The sequence below is a fragment of the Melopsittacus undulatus genome, chromosome Z, assembly GCF_012275295.1.
Source record: "Melopsittacus undulatus isolate bMelUnd1 chromosome Z, bMelUnd1.mat.Z, whole genome shotgun sequence".
NCBI lineage: Eukaryota > Metazoa > Chordata > Aves > Psittaciformes > Psittaculidae > Melopsittacus > Melopsittacus undulatus.
This window is the reverse complement of record NC_047557.1, coordinates 98,048,676-98,074,852: the sequence shown is the minus strand read 5'-3', so window position 1 is coordinate 98,074,852 and position 26,177 is coordinate 98,048,676. Positions and strand designations below refer to the sequence as shown.

The window sequence follows — 26,177 nt, the reverse complement described above, 5'->3', positions numbered from 1 at the left end:
GGATGATCAGGGGACTGGAGCACCTCCTGTATGAAGACAGGCTGAGAAAGTTGGGGCTGTTCAGCCTGGAGAAGAGAAGGCTGCATGGAGACCTCATAGCAGCCTTCCAGTATCTGAAGGGGGCCTACAGGGATGCTGGGGAGGGACTACTCATTAGGGACTGTAGTGACAGGACAAGGGGTAACAGGTTAAAACTTAAACAACAGAAGTTTAGATTGGATATCAGGAAGAAATTCTTTACTGTGAGGGTGGTGAGGCACTGGAATGGGTTGCCCAAGGAAGTTGTGAATGCTCCATCCCTGGTAGTGTTCAAGGCCAGGTTGTACAGAGCCTTGGGTGACATTGTTTAGTGTGAGGTGTCCCTTCCCATGGCAGGGGGGTTGGAACTTGATCTTAATGTCCTTTCCAACCCTAACTATTCTATGATTCTATTCTATGATTCTGTATGGTTTGGTGACCTGGGTGAATTGCCATCAGCTAGAACGGAGGTGGTGTTTTGAATCTTGTAATGCTCCTTGAGATCTCGTGGGCCACCTTGTTTCGAACAATCATTTAGAAAGGGGTAAAATTGGACTTTAAGATGAGTATGAGGATAATATGAGCACAAATTACAGCCTGAAGTCCTTAGCTCCATAGAAAAACTATGTTCATACCTCAGAGCTTCCATTGTCCCCTGTTACCTCTTGCTTGGCCCTTGGTTTCTTGTCCCTATGCAAGTACGTGAGTACTCAAGCCATTAGCTGCCACCACAGCTGATAACAGGAAAGAGCTGACACTCACTATGACTAGTCCAGAGCTGTTGGCTGCCAATCTCACCACTGGGCCTCCTCTTTGGTGATCATCTTGATCCTCAGCCTGCGAGGTCTTTATCCAGGAACCTGTAGGGACTTACCTTCACCAACACCATTGCCAGATTTGTTCAATATTGTCCTGTTTGGCTCAAGAAGTTTGTGGTGGGAAGTGTTGTCCAGTAGATCGATAGCATGATTGAACAGACCTCATTTACTCAGCAAATGGTGTGTGCAGCAGTGAAGGAGTTAGGGACTCTGTACTTAAAGCAACTCATTTATGTTATTACTTTTATTTGTTTTCAGGTATAAAGTTGCAGGATTTGTGAGACTCATGATCACATGATGTCTTTGAGCAAAAACACATCAGTAGGACAAATTTAACATTTGACCAATACCAAGGATTATTGTAGATTAGGAAGAAAGAGTATTTTTCATTTTTTCTGCTAATTTGTGATGCATTTGAGAATGTTTCCCTTGATTGGGCTTTTTGCAGAGCAGCAGGGTAGAGGGAACAACAGGTTTTTATAAATGGGGAAATGTGATTGTGAAATGATTCTAAAGAAGGAGGCTTCTTTAGATTTGGTTGTCTTGACTTTTTTTTTCACTTTGATACAGCTGAATTAACTCACTTGTGACATGAATGCGTCTGTGCCAAGTGGTACTCATTCAGGATACCTGCATGAACTCCCATGTTTGTTATACACAAGAGAGGCACAATTAACAGTACAGTGGGGTTAGCTTCATTGTTCTACTTTCATTGTACAAATAACTTGCAATGCTAAAAATACCGATTTTCCACCCCTTTGAAGCAGAAGTAAATCTAAGCCAGTTGTGACATTTAAGCCTTGTTCACCCTTTAAAGAAAGATTACTTCTCAGAAGCAGAGTTTATAGATATCCCCATAGATCCCATCAGCCACAATAATGCTGCAGGATATTCAGTTTTCATCACCAGAAAAATACGTACATACCAAAAATTACTTTGGGCAGTTTACTGCAGTAATGGCAAAAGGAATGCACATGATGGTAATTTTCATTTTGTACTATGTTTTGTCTAAGGATGATGGTGAAAGAATTATGGCTCCTAATGCTCCTTTCAAGGATGACATTGTTTTACTTATATTAAAGATAGAGAAGTGAGATGAGCTGCAAGTGGTTAGATCCTGTGAAAAATGAAGTTCTAAATGTGTACTTCATTGTCTAAATGGTCACAGATTACATTTCTCCCTATAATAACCATAGAAAATGTGTTGGCAGCATTTCACAATTAATAATCCATAGTCCTATTTATGTGCTATAGGCACTCCAAAATTCTCCAGACATATTTCTCACCCAAGTTTATAAGCGAATTCAAATGAGATCCTACATTTGTGCCGAAAATTTAATGCAGTCATCTCACAACAGATTAATTCCATCCACCTGACTTCAGATTTCCTTTTTTTTCTTTTTTTTTATCTACCTGACTGATTTTTCCCAGAACAAAATTCACTTTAATCTCATATTAGTGTATTTTTCCTTCAGTTGCCTGCAAAGAATCCCATGATTTTCAGTAGTGATTGTGCAGACAGTGGGAGGTACTGTATGTACATAGCATTAGCATAGGTTTTCCTGGTCACCTAGATTGTGTAAAATCCTTTAACATTAACTGGGACAAGTTTCCTGTCGAGGGTTATGTTGAATTTTTCTTTGAGGGTTTTTTCCAATTCTTCACCTTCAAGAGTTACAAATTCCACCAGATCCATATTTTCCTTGTAGTTATATGTGGTCTCAGTGAGTGTCCACCCAATTAGTGCTCGAAAGCCATCGGTGGTCTGGAGGGTACAGATGGACTTCTTTGTAAAGAGGGAGTCTGCAGAGGTCTGAAGGTACGTGCACTGGAAACGGAAATCTTCCACTGTCCGTGGCTCGAGGCTGAACATGTAAACTTTCCGACAGTCTTTTTTCTCCAGAAGATCGCAGTTAGAGAAGTTTTGATTTGGGATGTATTGTTTCCGTCTCATTTTCTCGAGGTACCAGATGGCATTTTTCTCTGTGAAGCGAAAGACACCAGGAGCCTGGGGCTGGTCTTTTCCTGACACCAGCTCCATCGGCTGCCACATCTGATAGGATACACCAAAGCCTCCATCAACAATGTAGGCTTTGCCATCAATAACTACTTTTACAAGGAGATGGGTCATGAGGGTGGCATATGCGTTTTGGTGTGGATTGAACACATACGCTCCCAGAAAGCTGGTGTCATACCCCAGAAGTTTCAGGACCCAGCCCAACAGCTGGTTGTTTTCCATGCACCAGCCACCCCGCTTCCTCCGCACAATTTTGTTATACACATGCTCCAACTCCAAAGTAATTTTCTCCCCACAATGGATGCTGAGGTTTTCAAAGGGAACAGCACGGATGTGGTGCTGGAATATATCGGTTAAGGTTTCCAAATCTTGTTTTTCAAGGGAACCTTTATAGCCAGTTCTTGCAAAATACTCTTCAAGGTTCATGTCACCTGTAAAAGAAGGAATTGTTTTTTGGTTTTGTTTCTTTACATCAGTGATGTATGGTGCTGTGAAAAACTGCCCAAGCTGCTGCCAGCAAAGATGCTTTAATGTACTGAACCTCAATGGAGCAGTTTTTAAAAGTAACAAGTATTCATATCAAATGGTTCCTCCAGCAAGAAAAGCAGCATGTACGAGGGCTTGCTGTTTGTCTTAGAGTCATCCCTATGGCAAGGAGCTGATGCTGTTTCAGCTTGATATGCTACAAAATGGGGATTTGCTGCATTTGCATTGTAACAGAGGGGTTGAGAAGAAATGTAAGATCACACTAGGGAGTGTTCAGGAGGGTTCATGAAAATCAGTCTAAATCCACTGTTCAGTGAAAGGAGTGTCAATGGGGGAAGCAGTGTTATCTGCCAGTCAGAGGGAGGATAATTTAAGCCAGGATTCGCATGTTCTTTTCATGAGTCTGCCACTGATTCACTGATGGTAAATGAATGCTCATTCAGTACATGTCACTCTTCCTCCAATTACAAAAAGCGAGAATGATACTCCCTGCACATTTTGTAAAGTGTCAAGTTTTATTCAGATAACTATAACTGGAAGAAAACTGTGACCTTCGCAAAAGTCACAGACCACCGAGTCTCTTGTCTGCTCTGAGTGTTGCACAAACTTATTTTGTTGTCTGAATAATTAATCTGAAAGGAGGTGAGTGACCTAAAAGACAAAGAGCACATCTCTATTCTCCACTGTGCCCTGCGTCTCGCAGGGTGTCCTGAAAATGAACGGGAGCTGCTTTACATCTCTCTAGCCCTGGCCTTTCTCAAAACTCCTTCCTTTTCAGGCATAACTGAGAATTGCTGGAGCCTCATACAGTGCATCCCTGTCTGTCCTGCCTCCAGCAGTGCACCGTCTTGATAGGACTCCTCATGAGCGAGATTGCTGCATGAGAAAGTACTGAACTTACTTTTTGCCGTCTAATACCCTAGCAAGTCACATATAGTCATCTGGCTTTCGCAATGGCCCGTCACTGCTGGCCACAGTTATGACCTGGATGTATTGTAGGTATCTGATGCTGTTTGTACAGCACACTGTGGATTGCCTGCTTGGATATGGAGCTGGGCACAAAAAGTTTTGAAGGCTTGAACCTTCACAAAGACAGCACTAAGTGGTTCAACAGTGGGGAGTTACTACAAATACTTAACTTCTAGACAGCCTGCAAAGCTACTTGGAAATCTTTTGTGCATAAAGTAAGCTGAGATTTAGACACTTAATATTAGCAACTCAGGAAGACTTGTATTCAGATAAATTCAGTGGTGAGCTGCTGAATGTTTATGTCAAGCTTGAATTTCTCAAGATGATTTTCAGGGTCAGATTCATGATTTGCATATGCATGGTATAGAAGCAGCTGTACAAAGGTGATAGAGAGCACCATCAAAAACCTTTCTACAGAGAGGAATTGAGCTTCCAGTGAAATTTAAGTATATTGTTGGAGGATATTCTCAATGTAATATTTGTTAATTATAATGTAAGACTCATGGCACATTTTTCTTTTGATTTGCAGAATTCAAATCTATCCAATTCTGCCTGCTCAAATTGTGAATGCTGAATAAATCACACCAACATAAAGCTGCTTTTTGAGTTTATCTTATTTATAATTTCTCTCTGAGGCTCCATAATATGATTGATCAGCATTAGATCTTGACTGTAGGAAATAAAAGCTACTATCCTTTTGAATTTTGAGCAGATGAAAAACTAGATACTGAAAAGGTAATCCACAAATGTGGCTGTGATTTATGCAGAGAAAAACATCAGCAGAAGAACTTTAAAGAACTATTTCTAAATGTGCAAATGAAGATACTCTTATAAAAATATTCTTTACCAATACTATGCACACTATCAGCAATTCCACTGTTAAAATACATTATCTGTCTACTTTTATCCTAATACATTAACACATGGATTTTCTGGGGTACAGCAACCAGCTTGTAATTCTTTTAAGTTGTTTTTAGAGGACTGTACTTTTATTCCAAATAAAGCAGTATCTACTATTAGATTGATCTTTTGCTTCCTTTGCATTTGCAATATTTTAAAACTTAAAAATCTAAAATAATAACATCCAACAAAAGGTTCTAATTCAAAATCTGTATCTACTATTTTATCTAAACAAAAGAATCTCAGTCAAATGAATCTCCTCCTGAAGAGCAAGAAATGAAAGATTTGAAACTGCGTTATCACTAATTTATGCTCTTTAAGAGCCCGTGCTTAGCAGATGATATTTTTGCTCCATATCCACACATTTCTGTATATTTTTCCTAAAGAGACTATTACTTGTCTTGTTGCCCACAACCTTTACTATCATAAAGTAACTAGGTTTTCTTTTCATTGGAGGGTTCTTTAAGAAAATAAACTTACCTCTTAACATAGCCTTATTTATTTATCAAGGTCTTCAGCTTCTGGGTTGTTTATTACTGAAGCAACTGTCAGCAAAGCCAGGAGTGGGTACAAACTGAAAGGGTTGTCTTCTTCTAAGTTCTACTGGCCCTTACTCCTGAATCTTAAATGCTGAGAAAGGGCAGAGTCCATCCAACATAGAGGCACATTTTTGGACTTCACTGATCCATGAGCAAATTAAACTTTGTTTCTTTTAATAGATGTTTATGTTTCCCCCAGTCAAGACCAGAATGAACTTGTTTTCCATGTAAAATAACTGTGATAGCTGCAAACAGCTCTGTAACATTTAAAAATTAAATTATTGTTATTTCAGAAGCCAGCACATTGGGGTGGAGGACAGTCATCTGCTTCCTTGAGAGTACACTGCCATGGTGTTGCAGGCTGCATGTTCCCATGCTCCACGGATGTACAAAACGACCCTTCTTTGCCCACAAAGGAGTTTTTGCTATCTGCCCGAAGTTTCAACTGCAGCAGGGAGTTATTTTGGAGGTGCCAACACGTAACAAATTCCATGACAAATACTAATTTGCACAAAGTAATGCCTTTCCTCCCTGAAACTTGGTCTTCTGCATCTTCAAAGTGCTGCAGAGCTGTTTACTTAATTCTCTCCCTGTCAAGCATATCTGCTCTTCATCTGATGGAGGTAGGAAGTCAGAGGTCCCTTTTGGAAAGTCAGAGAGCGCATCAGACTGCATCTGGGAAAGCACGAGAGCTTTAGGCACATCAGTGCCCCATGAGTCTGTGTGGTTGACTAATACAAGCGTCAAAGTCTTTTTCTTGGCCAAGGACAGATGCTCTCCTGTTGCCCTCTTTAATAATACATCCTATACAGTACCTGCCACAAGTATTGTAAAGGTTAAAAGCTTTTGTGTTATATATAATACACTGCGAAATCACACCGGTGGCATGTTCTGACTTCCCATTGTTTTCTTTTTCATCTGCAGTATTACTTAATTCACGTGGCTTTTGTGCAGAATGCTGTTTAGAATAAACATGAAGAGTTTTATCTGTAATGCTGTCATCTCTGCTTGACATCTCAGGAAGGTTAGGCCCCAGAAGTTTAGACTATAGTTTACAGAGGTTGATCTAACTTTGATTGTTTCCATTTTGGCCACCAAAAGCCTGGTTTTTAAGAACTGTTGAATCATCTCATCTTCTATTGATTTTGTTTCGGATACACAGAAAAATCAGAATCAGAAAAATTAGAGAGCTTTGGGGATTGTTTAAGTGATCTTGCATAAATAGCTCACTTTGCGTCAATTTCTGGTAAGGGAATAGGACTCAAGTCTTTAAACTTATTTCATCATAAGCCAATCAGCACCTAATAGTGGCTTGTTTTGAAAAGGTCTTAACCCTTCTTTTTTTTTTTTTATGAAGTCTGAAAGCCAAATTCAGCTCAACTTTCATTTCAGCCTGTTAAAGGAAGTGAATAATTCTTAAAACTCTGCTGAGAAGATTGGAAATAATACAAAAAAAAAAGATTAGAGGTCTTTTGTGTGAAATGGTAACACAGCTGCTCCTTCTGTATCATTTCGGGGTTTTTTGCCACAAAATATGTCTGAAATAAAAGCAGATCCAGAGAGGTGGAACAAAATGTTACGGAGTCAAAAGTCTATTTCCATACAGGCAAATTAGAGGTAGTAAGGTATCTCAGTTTCTAAATGAGTAGCTTAAGAAAAAACATGTAATTGGTATATGCAGTTAATTAGCAATATACTTGAATTTACCAAGCTTTGTGTCCACCTGACTAGCTCAACTTTAGAATCAGATTAAATGCCATTAATGTTAATTTAGAACTTTTTATATTGGCTATATAAAGATTCATCTAAAACAGCATTAGGATTAAATTGTATCCACTAAATTAGGTGGCAAGCCACGAACATTTACTGGTGTGAGTTTGTTCTCCAACACTATACCGAATTTGTCTTTCAGTATCTTCTCAACCTCTTCATCTGTATGAGTTGCGAACTGCAGCAGGTCCGTATCCTCTGTGTACTTATACTTAACCTCAATGAAGGTCCATCCAACTAAGGAATAAATCCCTTCAGAGGTCTGGAGACTGCAGATTGACTTCTTCTGAAGTATGTTATCTGGAGACACTTGTAGGATTGTGTTTAGCTCCTGAAAGTCATTTATATGTCGTGGCTGAAGTGTGAATGTATACATTTTTCTGATATTTCCTGGTTCTGGAGTACCAGTGGCAGGCTCACTTTGCTCGGGAATATAATGCTTCCTTTTGACTTTCTCAAAGTACCAGGTGCCATTGTCTTCCATGAAGCGGAAGATGCCAGGGGTCTGGGGTTGATCTTTCCCAGAAATCAGTATCAACGGCTGCCATGACTGGTAGGCACCACCAAAACCAGCATCTACTATATAGGAATTTCCCTTGATCACCACCTTCAGTAGGATATGATTCATCTCAGCAGCATATGCTCTCTCTGCTGGTTTGTAACTATTTCCTCCAAGAATACAGACATCAAACCCTAATTCTTCCAAGGCCCAAAATAAAAGGTAATTGGTTTCCAGGCACCATCCACCACGTTTCTTTCTCACAATCTTATTGTAAATAGCTTGTAAATCCAGTTCGATGGTCTCCCCACAATGCATGCTGAGGTTTTCGAAAGGAATCGCCTGGATGTGATGCTGGAAAATTACTGTTAAGGTTTGCAAGTCTGCATCCTTATGGGACTCATTGTAAGAAATCCTTGCAAAATACTCTTGAATGTTCATTTTACCTGTGTGAGTAGAAAAATAGCCAATTACTGTTGTGTGGCTGTCAAGGGGCTCACTCCTATTACTGTAGCATAGGTTAACCAGTCTGCAAATGCAGTCTAGGCTGTTTCATTGAGGGTTTGAAAGAAACCTGTACCCTTGATAGATGAATGCAGGCTGGATCTGCCTGTGTCATCTGTATTAAAAAAGAGATGAGGATAGGAGCAGGTGACAATAATGCTTTCTCTCTCTCAGATATTGTCTTCAACATAGGTGGATGTCTTTCCTATGGGAAGACATGGCACAACAGAATCTCTAGCTCTGGATGGGGGTCCCACGTGACAAAAAATTTATAAAAAGGATAAAAATCCGCTTTGCAGAAAAACTGCTGGACCATAACAGCATGAAAGTCACAGCAATTTCTTGCTGTTTCTTTTACTGTAATAGGTAAGCAATTCTTTGTTTATCCCACAGGTAATTTAGTTGGGAAGTTTTACATTCATGGCTTCAGCTAGCTGGGATTAACATCTCAGTGTGTCACCGTTTTAGACAGGCTTCTCTGTGAAGTAGATTGTTGTTTTCTTAATCTCTTTAGTTACCCTGTGGAGTTCAGACAGAGCTTTGACCCTGGCTGTTGAAAGGAAAGAACTGTTAATTTTCCTAACCTAGGGGTCAGATGAATTGATAATTATTAAGAATACATTCAAGGTATATTCATCAGCTTTTGGCTTCTTTTACCATGTTTTACAAACCAAAACCCTTAGTTTCAGCTCAATTTATTAGATATATTTTATGTCTTCATGTCTCTGAACCCCTTTTCTTTCATTAACCAAAAGAGATTGTCATTGGCTACATACGGGCCAAGATGCAAAAGGTTCCCTGTAACACATCTAATCCTCTGACACACCTAGTATCTGCAAGGATTTCTTTTTACTTTAATTTAGTTTTAACTTTGCTTTTTTTCCATGCAAGAATATTTGTTTTCCAGAATCATTCATAATTTGCTAAGGACTGTATTAATTTCCAGAAGTTCTGAGACCTCATAGCAGGCTTCCTACAAGGGTGCCAGAGAGGGACTCTCCATCAGTGACTATAGCAACAGGACAAAGGGTGAGGGGTTTAAACTTAAACAGGGGAGATTTAGATTGGATATAAGGAAGAAGTTCTTTACTGTGGGGGTGGTGAGGCACTGGAATGGGCTTCACAAAGAAGTGATAAATGCTCCATCCCTGTCAGTGTTCAAAGTCAGGTTGGACAGATCCTTGGGTGACATGGTCTAGGGTGAGGCATCCCTGCCTACAAGGGAGGGGTGGGACTAAATGATCTTCAGGTGCTCTCCAACCCAAGCCATTCTATGATTTTATGATTTGTGCTGCTTGAAATTGGTCATATGTTCCCTGGGAGGATTTTCCAAAAATCATTTGATGTAGATAAGGTGTGAGATTTCCAGCAACTGTTCTCAGCTTTGGTCCAACTGCTCCCCTAGGAGTGACCAGCAGTTTGTCCTGATGTCCATGCCAGCACTCAATCAAGTTCCAGGAGCTCTTAAAAATCCTATCTCAAATACATAGGTGGAAATACCCCCAACCAGCAGGCAAGCACATCAAATGACCTAACCTCTAGACTTTAACCCCAGTTTTGATGCCATCAGCACAACTCACTTGACTTAGTTGTATTGCTCCAGATCTGCACTGGTACAGAACTCAGACTGGCTGATGCAAAATCATGGGAAAATGTAACAGAATAGAGGACAATCCTGATAAAAGAATAAGAAATAAACATCATTTCTTCAAAAGAACACAAAGAGCTTACACAGAAAAACAGCAATGTGCCTTTGATATTGCAGTTTATGGGTTTTTCCATACTTTTTTTACGACAAGGGCACCCATCTCTGGCAGGATCTCCTTGGAAACACTGCTTGTACAAAGCCATTCCCTCCCCAACAGACAGCACACATGTACAGGAGCAGGCTCATCATGCAGTCCCCATTTTCTTTTCTATTCCCAGTCCTAGCCATTTTGCATAGCCTGATGGAAACATCTGTTCCCTGAGATAGTGTCAAGCTGAACATCTGACCAGGAGACGCTCAAGCGAGTCCATTAGCCTGGTGGGTCTGATACACTGCCCCTGTTCTGGGCCAGCAGCAGAAGATGTAATGCCCTCTCTGCAACCTGTCTCCTGGGGCTGGGTGTCCCCATTGCCCCAGCAGTGAATAACCAGCTCCCCACTTCCAGCCACCACAACCTCCCCATCAAGATCTTCTATAGGGTGCTGGCAATGAGGCTTTGGGAAAACATACTTTGGGAAATGCTCAGCCCATACCTCTGTTTCCCTATCTGCCCCTTATCTGGCCTCATTTCTTTAAAGCCTGTATAGTAGAGACAGCCTCGTGATGCCTGACAAAATGGGCTCTGATTTCAATGAATACTAGGAGAGGTTGAAGTATAATAAACCTGCAGTACAAAACCATTGGCATTGGGGAATACTCACATAAATTTGTTTACTCCTTTGCCTTGCCACAGACAGCTTTTCCCCTCTGCACAACCATTTCTATCTCAGTAGTGATGGGCCTGCAGCAGCTAGCAAGCCCTCACTAGGGACAGTTTGTATTCCAAAACCAAGTTGCCAAATATCTTAAGCCTCAGTCCAGATCTCAGCCTTGTTTGCTTTTGCTCCTGCAACAGCAGGAGGATAAACTCAGCATTCATGCAGGCTGGTGGGTAGTGACATCCAGGTGTGGGTTGTGCCTGTCTGCAAGTATCACTGGGGACCACTGTTTCCTTTCAGAATTAGGCTGAATATCAGGAAGAGTTCCCTGCTAAAATTCATGAGAGGCTTCCAAGGCTGGATCCTCTTGCAATGCCTGTACCATTCATTTGATTTTAAGCTACTCTGTGAGTCCACTGCTGGGTTTTTCATACACTGTGGCTCAGCATAAAGGGGTTAGTTTAAGTCTCCAGCAATTGATCTTTGCACTTGGACAATGTCCTTGCAATGCAACGCACACTTGTCAGCCCTAGAGCTGCTGTAATTTATACTTTGCTAATATGCCTCCAGTGCTAAGCACATGGTATGCAGTCCCACAGGGGTGGGCTTTTCCAAACAGGCTGACCTGCAGCTGGAAGATAAAGTTAAAGATCAGACACCAGAGCACTTACCTCTCTGCCAGCGAGCTCAGCCTTGCTGCCCTGGTCTGCTCCAAAGTTCCCAGGAAGCGCTGTTCCTGGAACTGCTGCTTTTAAAGGTCCAGGCTGCCTTTACTGCCTGCAAAGACAGCCTTGTCCTCTAGCAGAGCAGGAAAAGAGGACGAAGGGTTTCTTCTTTTCTAATAGTTTATATTCTGACTGTTTAGTTGATTTATTTGTTTTGGCATCTGCACAGAAAGCCCTGTCATGCAATTCATTGTGTTAGGTGCCGTACACAGAGCCTAAAAATGACCCAGTCCCCAGATTGCTTACAATAGAGTAAACTTTAACCTCCCATGTTACTGATTAAGAGTTGAAGCCCTTCAGGAGTGCAAAGGAGAAATACAGTATGGGTCTATCCAGCAGCTTCTGTAAGCAATTATAACCCATCCTCAACCCCACAGGTCAACTGGGTGCGTCAGTCTCTGGGGCACCTCAATGGTTGACCCCATGAAAAACAACAGCAGCAAAACAACAGTGCAAATTTTGATGCACATTTTACATTGTTGACACTTGTGTGGCCTGGAGCCCTACAGGAAGTGGCTTAGGTAGGAAGACAGTCATCCAAGCCAAGATGTCACTGATTTACTGGTGGGAGATAGCCACTGCGGAGTTAATCACACTGCACTGAGCTATTCTTTGTGAATGATACCCAATCCCGAAAGCAACAAGGTCAGATTTGCCAAGTCATTTAGCCAAGTCCCTTAGGGTTCAAAGAGAAGCCCTGTCCTTTGGCAGCAAGGACGCTGCTCCTGGAAAACCCTGTGCTCCCTGAGCCTCCTATGCCTTTAAGTGTTTGTCTCCAAAGTTAGTGACAGGGAAAAAGCAAACTACTGCACTCTGAGATGAAAAGCCTCTTGTTTTTAATGTCCAACAGAGAGCTTCATTCAATTACTCTGCAATAAAATCTGCTTCCGTGGGTATGCTGAGCAGGAGGGCCAGAGGCATCAAGCTGTGCCATGAAGCAGGCAACAGCCAGAGCAACCAGAGCAGGCACAGAGGCCCTGGATAAGCCAGCTGAAAGGAAAGTGGGTTTTGCCATTGTTGTTTGTCCTTCACATGCTGAGTATCTGCGGAGATGGACACAACGCCCTACTCTGATCTTGAAGGTCTTTCCAGCTTAAACAGTTCTATGATTCTATACCTTTTCCCTCAGCCCATGAAACAACCCAGAGCATGAGAAACACCCAGGCTTAGGGAGAAAAAAGGGTGCAGCCCTTTCTAGGTGTTTCCCATGTCTGTTCCCACAAACAATGGACATTTTTGGTTCTACGTGGGCTTTTCCCTGCCCCACACCTCTGCAAGACCCTGCTGGGCTTTTATTTCTGTCCTGCTGCTCTTCTCCAGGCTGATGCAAGGATAAACCCACCGAGTTTAACTCCTTTAGCTCTTCCACTAATATGGGTACCAAAGAAGGATACAGATTGCAAACAAGCCAGATCCTGGTTTCCTCTAACAATCTGTTGCAAGTTGCTGGTCCACACTATAGGAAGCCCCTTTTTCTTCTGCAGTCTACTACAGGGTCAGTAGTTAACATTTCATTTCCCTGTAGGATGGGGGAACCTCACTTGCTGTAGGGAACTATTGCACACACGCAGCCAAGCACACATGGATGTGTTTGACTCTGGGAAGACATGGAGTTGGGAGCTCACCATGTCTCAAAGAAGTAAATTTTGGGCATGCAGAATAGCAGCAGCTTTATTAACTATAAATTGTTGGTTATAGAAAGCTGCACACATCGCATAAGAAATAAAAAGAAGCAGTGAGTTACTGTATTTTAAAAGTCATAGCTGCAAAATATTAGTGCATACAAATAATCAGGACAACTGCAGTGATTAATGACATTTTTTACTTTAGGGAATACATGTTGTATTTTGGGGAAAAAACAACTTGATAGTTCTACTTCATAATTCTTATTTTTTTAATTTAATTGTAATTGACTTATATAATTTTCTTCATCATGAGTGCATAGTTGTAATGCTTCCACCATTTGTACTGAAAGGAACTTCAAGAATCTTCTCAGAGGTCAAAATGATAACTGATCACATTTGAGCGATTTCTCATACTAAAAATCTTAGCTGTTGGGTATCTGATTAAGATTCATCATTTCTCCTTATATCAATATAATTGGTATCACTGCAAACACATCCTCAGTAGAACAGATGAGTTTCAGGAAAATAATTCAGGAAAAATAATTCAGATAAATTGTTGAGCCGTGATAATTAATGTGCAATAACACTTGGAGTGGAGTCTTATGAGAGGAGCATCTACTCCCAGCAGGCTGCTGCTGGGTGATAGCAAACAGAATGCATGGGAGAGGCTTTCAGTTCAAAGAAATACTGCTTTTTGATTATGACGCTGAGGGAACAGGAGTCGTGTCAAGTCTGACACCAGACAATTTTCTGCTCATGGTTCTCATCAGTTTTAGGGCATAAACAGCCCATTTGTAAGTATTTGCACAGAGTGGCAGAGGCACGGGACTGTCCAGCTGGTGTGTGAGAGGGCGTTGTGAATGCGAGAGCGAAGAGCGGCTTACGGCTTAACTATAGCAAACTTGGAGCTGGATGTCTTTGTTTTCCCGGCTATTAAATTCCAGAAGTAATAAGGTATTAATTTAAAGAGGTGGGTATGGTTTCCCCAGGTGGCAGCACAAAGTAATGAAGAAAGAGACGTACAGCTCCATTGCTCTGCCCTGCTGCTCTGCATGTATTTAGAAGAGCTTTTACAAGATGAAAGGAATAAGGGGATGAGCAGAGTCTGTTTGCAGATAAGCACAAACAGAAGGGAAGAGATTTGGTTGAGCTGGGAAGAAATTATTTGTGCCCAAACCAAAAAGAGAGGCAGGGGCAGTTGTAAAAATAAATTTATTTTCCAGATTCATGCTAACATGTTCTGCTTTACACTGGTGTAGATGGAAAGAGAAAGCTTAACCTTTAAATGCTTCTCAGAAATGAGGGAGGATTGCATATAATGCTATTGAGTTGAATTATAATTCAGACAGTGAGTTAAAATAGAGACAACCTGCTTGTATTGATGGGTACAAATTTCTTCTCTAGTGTTATATTGAATTTATCTTTCAGTGTTTTCTCCATTTCTTCATCTCCAAGGATTCTGGTTTCCACAAGATCCATATTATCCCTATAATTGTACTTTATCTCAGTGAATTTCCATCCCACCAGAGCTCTGATGCCATCTGTGGTCTGCAGGCTGCAGATAGACTTTTTCACAAACAGCGAGTCAGGCGCTGTCTGCAGGTGGGCATTACAGGCTTGGAACTCTTCAATGTCCCGTGGCTGAAGGGTGAAGAGATAAACCCGACGGCAAACTTCTTTTTCAGTGTTATGGGAAGCGGACATGCTTTGGTTGGGAACCCACTGCTTCCTTTTCACCTTCTCAAGGTACCAGATCCCACTCTCCTCCAGGAAGCGAAAGACACCAGGAGTCTGCGGCTGGTCTGTCCCTGAAATCAGCTCCATTGGCTGCCAAATCTGGTAAGCCATCCCAAACCCACCATCCACGATGAAGGGTTTGTCATCAAGCACCACTTTTAGCAGCAAATGATCAATTTCATCTGCATATGCGTCGTACTCCGGGACATAAACTTTTGATCCCAGGAGGGTGACATTGTAGCCGAGGGTTTTCAGGACCCAAGATAAAAGGTAGTTGTTTTCCATGCACCAGCCCCCACGGTTTTTCCTCACTATCTTGTTGTAAGTTGCTTCCAGGTCCAGCTCAATGCCTTCCCCACAGTGGATGCTGAGGTTTTCAAAAGGGACTGCTCGGATGTGATGCTGGAATATATCGGTCAAGGTAGCCAGGTCTGGGTTATCATAGGAGCCCTGGTAAGAAATCCTGGTGAAATATTCCTTGATGTCCATGCTGCTGCTCATGCTGCTGCTAAGAGAATGGTGGAAAAAAATGATAGGTTTTGTCAGAGTGGTGGAAGGATCTTCCCCATCTCTTATAATGGGGCACTCATTATTATGGGTGACCTGCTCAGAAGATGAGCGGGATTTGACTAATGGCCCCATCAAAGGCAGCTGAGTGAGTATTAGCAGTGAGGGAAGCCAATGGGACACTGCTGATGAGCACAAATGTTATTTTTAATTGTTTCTTTTACAGCTGTGATGAAAGGCTCCAGCTGTGCTAAGCACATTTCAGTACAGTTCCTGCCCAGCAAAGCTACAAATCTCTGTAGGAAGGAACAAAAACAGTAGCAGCACTGTTTCCACACTAGAAATTACAGGAACCAAGCCTCTCCAGATCTGAACTGCCTTACTCTCTGTTTGACTCAGCAAACCAGAAGCAGAAAACAAACCCTCCCACTCTTGCAGAGCAATCCAGAGCCTCCTCTGCAGCCAGATCTGAAAGAAATCTATCCTGAAGTGGCATTTTCTTCATTATTTAGGCAGCCTGGCATGATTTGGTCTCGGTTGCTCCTGCTTGCCATGCTGGCAGTAGCAGATGTGACCTGGAGCACAGAGCTGGGGCGATTTTTAGGGCAGAAACACAGCACAGAGGGAGGTTTTTTGCTTCATCTGTTGTGAGCTGTCTCCCTGCAGCACAGCTTAGCTCCCTAGCTCTGCTAATCACAACCCTACACCAGCAGCAGGAGGAAACCAAGGTTTGAGCCAAAACTACAAGTTTCAGCGGGCTTCACATTTTCTTACATCATTTTTTGGGGTTGTATTTGCTCCTTCAACTCATAGCCTCCCCAGCAGGGATGGCTCCCCATGGGTAAGGGACCAGGCATCACCCTTCCCAGCGCAAGAGAAGGGCTCAGTGGGAGGCTGTGTGTCATGAGCACAGGGGGTGGAAAGCAGCTTGAATCCTCCCAGCCTTTGAGGGTAAGGAAACAAGGAAGGGATATTGATATAGCCAAGTACTTTCGGTATTCCTCCCCAAGCACTCCTAAACTTCAGATGTCTCTGAATATGGAGTGATGTTGTTCAGATTATTGTTGTTCAGATTATTGACCTGAAAGGTCACAAAATGTTCTCATGTTCCTGTATACAATGCTTAAGGTAAAATCGTAAGAAAAAGACCAACTGTTCCAACAGGATTAAATTCTTAATCTGGTGAAAAATCACACACCCCAAATTGTATGGGGATTTTGGACAAATATATTCAATATATAAAGAAAGCAATGAAAATGAAAAATTTCCATTTGGTGTAATATCCTGGCAGAAGCAGAGGGTACCCTGGGTTGGCTCTTGTGTCCTTTATTGTACAGAGAAGCTGTGGCTTCTCCTTCCCTGGCAGTGTTCAAGGCCAGGTTGAACAGGGCTTGGAGCAACCTGGTCTAGTGAAAGGTGTTCTTGCCCATGGCAGGGTGTTGGAAGAGATGAGCTTTTAAGTCCCTTGCAACCCAAACCATTCAATGCATCCATAATTCTGACGTTTTGGATGGAAGCGTTACAGAAATCTCTAACTATTGTGTTATGGCCACCTCCACGTCTCTGACATCCAACAAGAAGGCCTAAATTGTAAGAAGGCCTTACAGGTATGTAGGGAATAAATGACACACCAATGCAGGCCTCCTCCTGAAGCTATGAGGAGAGCTGGCTACCCTGGATTTGGAGAAGCCTGAGGTTCTCAATGACTTATTTGCCTTGGTCTTCACTGGCAAAGGCTCTGACCGCACCACCCAAGTCTTGAAAGGCAGATGCAGGGACTGTGAGAATGAAGACCTTGGGCTCACTGTAGGAGAGGATCTGGTTTGAGCCCATCTTAAGAACCTGAACATGCACAAGTCCATGGGACCTGATGAAATCCATCCTGAAGGGTCCTGAAGGAGATGGTGAATGAAGTTGCAAAGCCACTGGCCATCACATTTGAAAAACCATGGCAGACAGGTGAAGTTCCTGATGACTGGAAAAAGAGAAATATAACCCCCATTTTCAAGAAGGGGAAAATGGATGACCCAGGGAACTACAGACCAGTCAGTCTCACCTCTGTGCCTGGCAAAATCTGGGAGCAGATTCTCCTGGAAGGCATGCTAGGGCACATGAAAAACAGCAAGGTGCTTGGTGACAGCCAGCATGGCTTCACTAGGGGGAAATCCTGCCTGACCAATTTGGTGGCCTTCTATGATGGGGCTACAGAAGTGATGAACAGGGGTGGAGCAGCTGATGTCATCTACCCGGACTTGTGCAAACCGTTCAACACTGTCCCACACAACATCCTTGTCTCTAAATTGGAGAGATATCAATTTGATAGGTGGAGCACTCGGTGGATAAAGAACTGGCTGGATGGCTGCACACAAAGAGTTGTGGTCAACAGTTCAATGTCCGGCTGGAGAACAGTAATGAGTGGTGTCCCTCAGGGATCGGTGTTGGGACCGGTCTTGTTCAACATCTTTGTTGCTGACATGGACAGTGGGATTGAGTGTGCCCTCAGCAAGTTTGCCGATGACACCAAGCTGTGTGGTTCCGTTGATACGCTGGAGGGAAGGAATGCCATCCAGAGGGACCTGGACACACTTGTGACGTGGGCTGATGCCAACCTCATGAAGTTTATCCATGACAAGTGCAAGGTCCTACACCTGGGTCGGAGCAATCCCAGGCACAGCTACAGGTTGGGCAAAAAGGAAATTCATGGTATTCTTGCGGAGAAAGACTACGGGGTGTTGGTCAATGAGAAAATGAACATGAGCCAGTTTCAGTGTGCACTCACAGCACAGAAAGCAACCGTATCCTGGGCTGCATCAAAAGGGGCGTGACCAGCAGATCCAAGGAGGTGATCCTGTCCCTCTACTCTGCTCTTGTGAGACCTCACTTGGAGTATTGTGTGCAGTTCTGGTGCCCTCAACATAGAAAGGACATGGAACTGTTGGAACAAGTCCAGAGGAGGCCACAAGTTTGATCAGGGGACTGGAGCACCTCCCATATGAAGACAGGCTGAGAAAGTTGGGGCTGTTCAGCCTGGAGAAGAGAAGGCTGCGTGGAGACCTCAGAGCAGCCTTCCAGTATCTGAAGGGGACCTACAGGGATGCTGGGGAGGGACTCTTCATTAGGGACTGTAGTGATAGGACAAGGGGTAATGGGTTGAAACTGAAACAGCAGAAGTTTAGATTGGATCTAAGGAAGAAATTCTTTACTGTGAGGGTGGTGAGGCACTGGAATGGGTTGCCCAGGGAAGTTGTGAATGCTCCATTACTGTTGGTGTTCAAGGCCAGGTTGGATGTAGCCTTGGGTGGCATGGTTTAGTGTGAGGTGTCCGTGCCCATGGCAGGGGGGTTGGAACTGGATGATCTTAAGATCCTTTCCAATCCTAACTGTTCTATGATTCTATGATTCTAAATGATCCACTATCAGATGATTATTCAGGGGATTGTATTTGGTCAGCTTTTGGCTCATTCCCAAGCTTTCCCCCACATCTCCAGAATTAAAACTCTATTAAACTTTGAAAATTTGACAGGAACCTAGTTCTTGCCATGTGAACTTTAAAGCAGCTTCCCCAGCAAATGGGTTGTTTTTCCCTTTGTTTCTTCCATCCTTTCACTTTGCCATACCAAGCAAAACACATACAGCAACTTTTCCTTAAAGGGAAAATGTTGGTGTGAGGTTTTTATCTGTCTGTCCATCTCTTGCATGTGTTTATAAGGCCCTTTCAACTGTGGTATCTGAAATAATTCAGATGGCAAAAAATGCCCAATCTGCTTGAGGCTGATAACTGAGTAAATAATCCAACGTACACATTACACCAAGCAGCTGAGCATTCCCCACTCTCTGTTACACCATTTTCTGCTGTGGTCTGCCTTCAAACAGATTCAACTTCCTTTTTAGGGAGCACTCAGCTACCACGTTTCAGCGTTTCAAAAAGCAGACTTACCTGGAGAATCAGTTCAACCACGAGTGTACTTCCTGGGGCTTGGGGGTTATGGCTTTAAGCTACAGTGGTGTGGCTGGCTGTCCTTTACCTAGTACAGGTAGGGCTTGAGGACTCTTCTCCAGCTCCTTTTCAGGGAAATGTCTTTTCCTTCAACTCCCTTTCACCTGCCTCTGTCAGACTGCTAAAGCTGGGGAAAAATAAAGAAGAAAAACAGAAGGGTGGAGCATGAGAGCTGTAAAGAGCGAGCAAAACCAACAGCACTGGCTCCACACATGCAAAACCTGGCTGTTATTACAGCAGAAGCCACTTCACGTTGCCATTCATTTCATGCTTTCTGCAGGGGCTAGCTTAGGGTGTGAGGAAAAGTGTATTTCTTTGTTTCAGTAGCTAGCAGAATGCACTCAGGTAATACATGTGTATTTTTCCCCAGGTATTAGGCTTCTATTTGTTTTAAAATGTGGGGAAGAAATCTTGCACATGTTCAATTGCAGGAGGTTTTTGTATTGTTTCTAAAAACCAGCAAGATTTCAGCACAACAATTTGCACATGCAGCCCCCTTGCCTCAACCAGCACACACAAGAACTTCAGCACTGCCTTTGCTTAGTTTGCTCTCTATGATTTACATGCATTTTTTATTATGGTGAATTTCACATATAATTATACGTGGAGACAGCAGTGTGCCTTCTTTGTTTTTTTTGCCCACAGGTAACTCATGAGCATATCGCAGTGGTAAGGATGCTATTGGCAAAGTAATGACTATGGACTGCTAACATATAGTGGGCTCCATCCTTTTGGTGTGTTTCATACGGCTTTTTTATCTACCAAGTTTGCTTGTATTTTGTCAAGCTAAGTCTTACTAATTCTCTCACAAACACAGTTTCTTTCCTGTTAGTTCTCTAATGGTAGTTCCAGGTTTTCACAGTAATAATACAAGTTTTGTTCAAACACTGATTTATCAGAGTGATTAGCAGAGGTAAAAATCGGACTGAACAGACATATTTGTGGTAACCTATTACACAGCTCCACTCCCATATCAAAATCTAGCTCTTTATCATCCCATCAGTGGCTGGTGCTTGACCCCACAAGTGAGTACCAATGCCCAAGCCAAGAGGCGCTGAAAGGAATGGATTAGCTGGCTTCATCAAGTTCCTCTGGGCAAATACAATTCAGTACAAAGTTCATATTCCCGGATGGGTATTCCTGCACATGGAATAATCTCTTCTCTTCCCACAGTCTAAAGCCCTTCATTTTGAGACAGAGAAGCCAAAAGATGGCAAACTTACAACCCTGAAGGGAACCAGGACTGAAAAGAAGACATACTGAAAAGAAGCCCATGGACACGTTGCTGTATGGTGTGAGAGCAGACCCAACCATCCTCCTTGCCCAGAGGCATTTGGGACCACAGATGGTGCCAGAAGTGGACATTTGCTGTTCTTCCTTGGGCAAACATGTGAAGAGGTTGGAGATCTGTTCTAGCTAATTTTGGGGCCTCATTAAACCACAAGTGTTTTCTAACCAAAACATGTTTCTCCTGATACTTCAACACTCAGCTTTTCTCAACTCCTCTCCCTAAAACATAGCTCTGATATTATTTTCTTCCTCTGTCTTTCAAATCGCCATCCCAACTCACCATCCTGTGATGTTATTCCTTCTTCTCCTTCCATGTTTTCCCATCCTGCATGTTTTGCTCCTTCAGCCAGTAAATCCACAAGCTCTCATCCCCACTCACATGTGCCAAAGGCCATCAGAGGGAAAAGTTCACTCAGTGAGCACTGAAGGTAAGAAAAGGCTGATCTTGACGCAGGAGCCTTGCTGGAGTCTGATAGTATTTCAGTTCTGTGCCAGATCATGGGGGCTAATCTCAGGCTTGATGGCCAATAAACTGCAATCGCAGCTGCTGCGTAATGCAGCCATGACACGCCTGTGCCTGTCCCCAGAAGCAACAAAGGGCAAAGTCCAGCTTAGGCTGGCTGGGTTTTGGGGAGTGTGACTGCAGGATAAAGGTAGAAATGGGAATGTCCTTAGAAAGGCTGTGGCTGTCCATCCAGATGCTGTACTGCAGTTTCCCAACCTTGGCAGGAGCTGAAGCTCACTGAGCTTTATCCAGAAGACCCTCAAAGTAATCACACTCACTTTTATGTATTTATGAAGATAAACTGCAGACAGCATTTGATTTATTACTGAAATTATTCTCTCATTCTAACTTTCTTGAGAAGCTGTGTCAAATATCCCTCCCTCCCTGTATTAATAGATTATTATATGCTGCAATGTTTGCCTGAGGAAATAAAAGCATAGGGTCCCCTCTACAATGACCTCTGTGATGGGCTGTAAAACAAACCAAGGATATAATTATGTTACATTAGGTTATATATATTATTATATCATTATATCATTATTACACTATGTTACATTGCATTACATGATATTATATTACATTATATTGTATTATAGCATAGCATAGCATGGCATAGCATAGTACATAACCTATCATATTTTCTCATATTATATTCTATTATCATATTGTGTTATACTATGTTATACTATATTATATTATTAATTATATTGGTTAGATGCTTAATATACAAACTGCGTGGTATTCTACATAACCAGAGAGGAGAAAGACTTAAAGTAATAAAACAATCGAGTGTTGCCCCTGGAGGCTGTGAATGCTCCATCCCTGGCAGTGTTCAAGGCCAGGTTGGATAGAGCCTTGGGTGATATGGTTTAGTGTGAGGTGTCCCTGCCCATGGCAGAGGGCTTGGAACTGGATGATCTTAAGGTCCTTTCCAATCCTGATTATTCTATGAAAATCTTGAATTCTTACACAAGGTCAGATTCCCTCATCCTGCTGTGCAAGCAGTTGCTGGAAAAGGGTACATTAGGCACACCCTAAACCAATTGACTAGCTTTAGCCTTTCATTTCCAAAGGGGATTTAATAGGTGTAGGCTGTGTTAATACAAGACTGGTAAAAGATATTCATGATCTATAAACATATTCATAATGGCAGAAGTCCCTCATGCCTTATATTAATTGCCTTATGTAATTATAGATATCAAATGTCTGTGGCTACATATCTTCCTGGATTTGTATCTGTGGCATTCATCACGTGCAGCTTGAAGGAGTCCGCTCCACCAGCCAAAGGATGAGCCTGCAACTACAGCAACAACTTTTGCCCATGAGAAGGAAGTAGTTGTGCTGGGCATTGCTCCTCTTTAGGTTTTTTTGGTGAAGAACACACCAAATCTCAATTTTAGTCTCTAGACTACATCTGATGCATCTTTATGAGGGCTGGTGAGGGTCAGAAATAATCCCCTCTGCTTATCTTCACCTTGCCAATAACAGGTTTCTCAACACAAGGCAACACCAAGGGTTGATGCAGACTGAGAGAACACATTGGTCTGTAGGGCTTTCCACACCTGAAGGTTTCAGTGTAAATCTCTCACATGTAAATGGTCGTAATTCAGTTAGTTAAATTCCACGAAAAACCATTCTATGATTCTATCATTGATCCTACAAGGGGAACAATTGGCTTTTCTACATGGATGCCTTTATCTCATAGAGGGTTTGAAGAAAAGAAAAAAATGAGATAACGGCTTCCCTGAAAAATATGCCTATATATCTGGCTGCTGTTCTCTCATGAATCATTGTGATGGGACATGTCAGAGTGAGGTCCTCACTGAAGCATGGTCACAATGCATAGGGGCACACTATAGGCGATTCTGCCACTCCACCGTGAGCGTTCAGGGTGTGTAGTGGGAAGAAGTTGTCTTCCATTTCACAAGCAATAATTGCATCCTTACTGTGCTGTTACTGTCTCCATCTCGTGGGACACCTCTCCTGGAGATGCCAGCAGTGTTGTCAAACTATGAAAACGCTGAGGGGAAAGTCCTTCAGGTTGGAAAGCAGAGAGTTGTGCTGGCTTCTCCAAATGTGCCAGTAGCTGGGGTCTGTGAGGGCTGGGTCTGTGGCTGGGGAGGCTTTGAGCCATGGTGTTGGCTTTGCTGGCATCTGGAGAGGAGGAGTGATGTAGAGAACTGAAGAGGAGGATGAAGACAAGGAGATAAAGGTGGTTGTCCTGGTAACTGGAGGAGGGGCTGGAGAAGCCAGCAGCCTCTTTAACAGCTTTCTGTATCTGCTTGCCCACCTTGCCCACTCACTAATGCAGCCAGTGAACCCTACCAAATATTTGTTGAGGTAACTCAGGCTTTCTCAACAGCTCTTTGGCCAGCTTTGCCCCATCCCCATTAGCTCCTTCATGAGATAAATGCTGTCCTACCTGGGTTCATCTACTTTTCCTGCTGCCAGCCTGCTACATCCACAATCCTCATAACCACAGACAGACTCCTCTGGTTTTTCCTTCTGAAAGATCCAGTTCAAGACAGAATGACCACTGGTCTCCTCTGGGTTCTGGGGTATGCAGGTACTGGTCCTGGAAGCAAAATAACCCAAAACTCACTCATGCATCACTCAGATGTACCAATAAGGCAGCACTGGGATTGCAACTTGTATGGTTGGGCATGGAGGGGGCCTCCATCCTGGGCAGAGAAGAGAGCTCATGCACAACCCTTTCCATGCTGAATGTTTGGCTTGGGGCATATCTGTAAGACACAGCTGCAGTTTGCATTTCTTTTTTGTACTGATTTCCCTGCTTCTCAACTCCCACAGGTGCTGCCCAAAATGCTCCTTAACAAACCAGAGTGAAGGCAGCCCCAGCACATGTAAAGTGCTTTCTAACATGAAATGCATCTCAGCAGGAGAAGCATATGAAACCAACTCTCCTTCCTGGGGGCCAAGGGCAGAGCCAGCAGCTCCATTTCCATCCCAGGGCACCTCTGCCTGCAGCCATGGAGCTGCCCAGCTATGGGCAGCATTCCTGTGAGCAGGAGGTTGCCGTGTAATTGGTCCTCAGCATGAATGTCAGCAAATGGCGGGGTTTTTTTCACCCTTCCTGAAGGGTCAAACCACCACCACATTATCACACAGCTCCACTGCTTCCTGCACTGCTTGGCAGAGAGGGTCCATCCTGCTGTGGGGCACAAGGCTTCTGCTCCCTCCCATAATCGTCGGGGCAGAAGGGATTGCCTCTCAGCAGCCTCCCACAGAAGCTCGCACACCCAGCATTTGCCTGTGGCTGAGATTTTACTTTTGCAGCTTAACTCTGCAATAACAGCATGACCTCCCTCACACTCTGAGTCCAACCATTGCACACACTGCTGCAAACACATTCCAGTGCTTCTCAAATCAGTATGTAACATGCACCCAGAGCACCTTTGGAGACCCAGGGTGTTAATCTTTCCCTGTTCATTTCAGTGCCCTATCTAGGAATTTGATCTATTCTGTTTCACTGATTTTCTTGTACAGATAAATGCTCCCATGATTAACCAGTTAATAACTGTCATCATGTTACGCTGTCATTGCCGAAGGGAAGTACAACAGTGTAATGTGTAATGGGGCATCAGCATTGCTGGCTGAACCCTGAGACAGCTTCATTTCATGCTTTCTAATGAGAGATGTCCATCACAATGTCAAAGGCCTTCTTTGGATGTTTCCTAAATGGCAAAATTAGGAAGAATTTGGGGAAGTGCTGTTACAGAGATTCATCCAGTCAAAATGGGCATCCACGTCAAAGCCTGCAAGCGAAGCAGATGGTCTATGGGGAAATACTCAGTTGCTAAAGACCAGTTCATAATTCTCTTTAATTTCACCATGTTTTCACCATTGCTTGGTAATTGCAGAGCAATGAATTTTGCTGTGCGGGGACAGAAAGGCCTTATTTGAAAATGCTATGTTAGTCTAGTCCAGAAGTCAACATATGACATTCTATTAAATTTAATTAGCTGATCATCTGCAAGAATTCTGTACAGTTGCTAAACAAATACATAAAGCATCCTGTGACCTGGGCACAGGTAATGTAATTCCACCCATTTAGGTACGACCTGTTTGCTCAAAGAGGATCCACAAGTCAACAGTCTCTGTCATTATGAGGCACATAAATGGCTGGGTATCCAAACCTGTGTACTATATGCAGAAAAAAGTATTGTTGCAATATATTTTAAGAGGAAAATAATTCCCAGTTAATGAGCAGGTGCTCTGACTGAAGGAGAGTTATATACATGTAGAAATACATGGGGGAGAGATGAGCATTCACTCAACCCTCCAGAATTCCTCAGGTGAGCTCACATTTGGGGTAGCAGAGAGATAGTGATGAGACAGTTGTGAATGATGTTTTTCTGCATCTGGGTTGTGAAATAACAGAAAGAACACTGCAAAAGGAAATATTCCTTAATTTTACTAAATGGAAGAAATCTTGGCTTTATAATTCATATGTTTTCCATATGGAGATCTAATTCATGTTAATGGACATATATTTTTATATATACACACGTATATTAGCTCTGAATTATAAATATCTTTGTGCATGTGCCTAAATGCAGCAGCAGACACCATTTCTGACTGTTTCTGAGCAGTGAAACTATCAAGCCCCATCCTCAGCAGGGTTAACTTGTCCTAATTCAACCGTACCCTTGAAGCAATGCTACTTCCATTCACCCAGCTTTGAGGCCGCTCCTACAAAACCAAACTGTTGTTTCAGTGAAAAGACTCTCCTAGATTCCTGTGGGAATTCGTATCAGCCCTAATTCAGGCAATCAGCCTGGAAACAGGCAAAAAGAAGAACAATTACACAAGTTCTCTCATTCCCATTACTTACATTTTTTTAC

At 42.8% G+C, this 26,177-nt stretch overlaps 3 protein-coding genes across 3 annotated transcripts; all 3 read right to left on the bottom strand.

The window, feature by feature from the left end:
- Positions 1 to 2,406: 2,406 nt before the first annotated feature.
- Positions 2,407 to 3,279, bottom strand: LOC101868941 (arylamine N-acetyltransferase, pineal gland isozyme NAT-10). The gene has a single exon (XM_031051925.2). It carries the CDS (start codon positions 3,277 to 3,279, stop codon positions 2,407 to 2,409), a length of 873 nt encoding a protein of 290 aa, XP_030907785.1.
- Positions 3,280 to 7,569: 4,290 nt separating this feature from the next.
- LOC101869284 (arylamine N-acetyltransferase, liver isozyme-like) lies at positions 7,570 to 8,457 on the bottom strand. Its single transcript, XM_005152150.3, has one exon. The coding sequence runs from the start codon at positions 8,455 to 8,457 to the stop codon at positions 7,570 to 7,572; it is 888 nt and encodes a 295-aa protein (XP_005152207.2).
- Positions 8,458 to 14,629: 6,172 nt separating this feature from the next.
- Positions 14,630 to 15,582, bottom strand: LOC101869450 (arylamine N-acetyltransferase, pineal gland isozyme NAT-3). The gene is given in 2 exon segments (XM_005152151.3): positions 14,630 to 15,564; positions 15,567 to 15,582. Coding segments are annotated over 2 exon segments (951 nt in total).
- Positions 15,583 to 26,177: the final 10,595 nt, after the last annotated feature.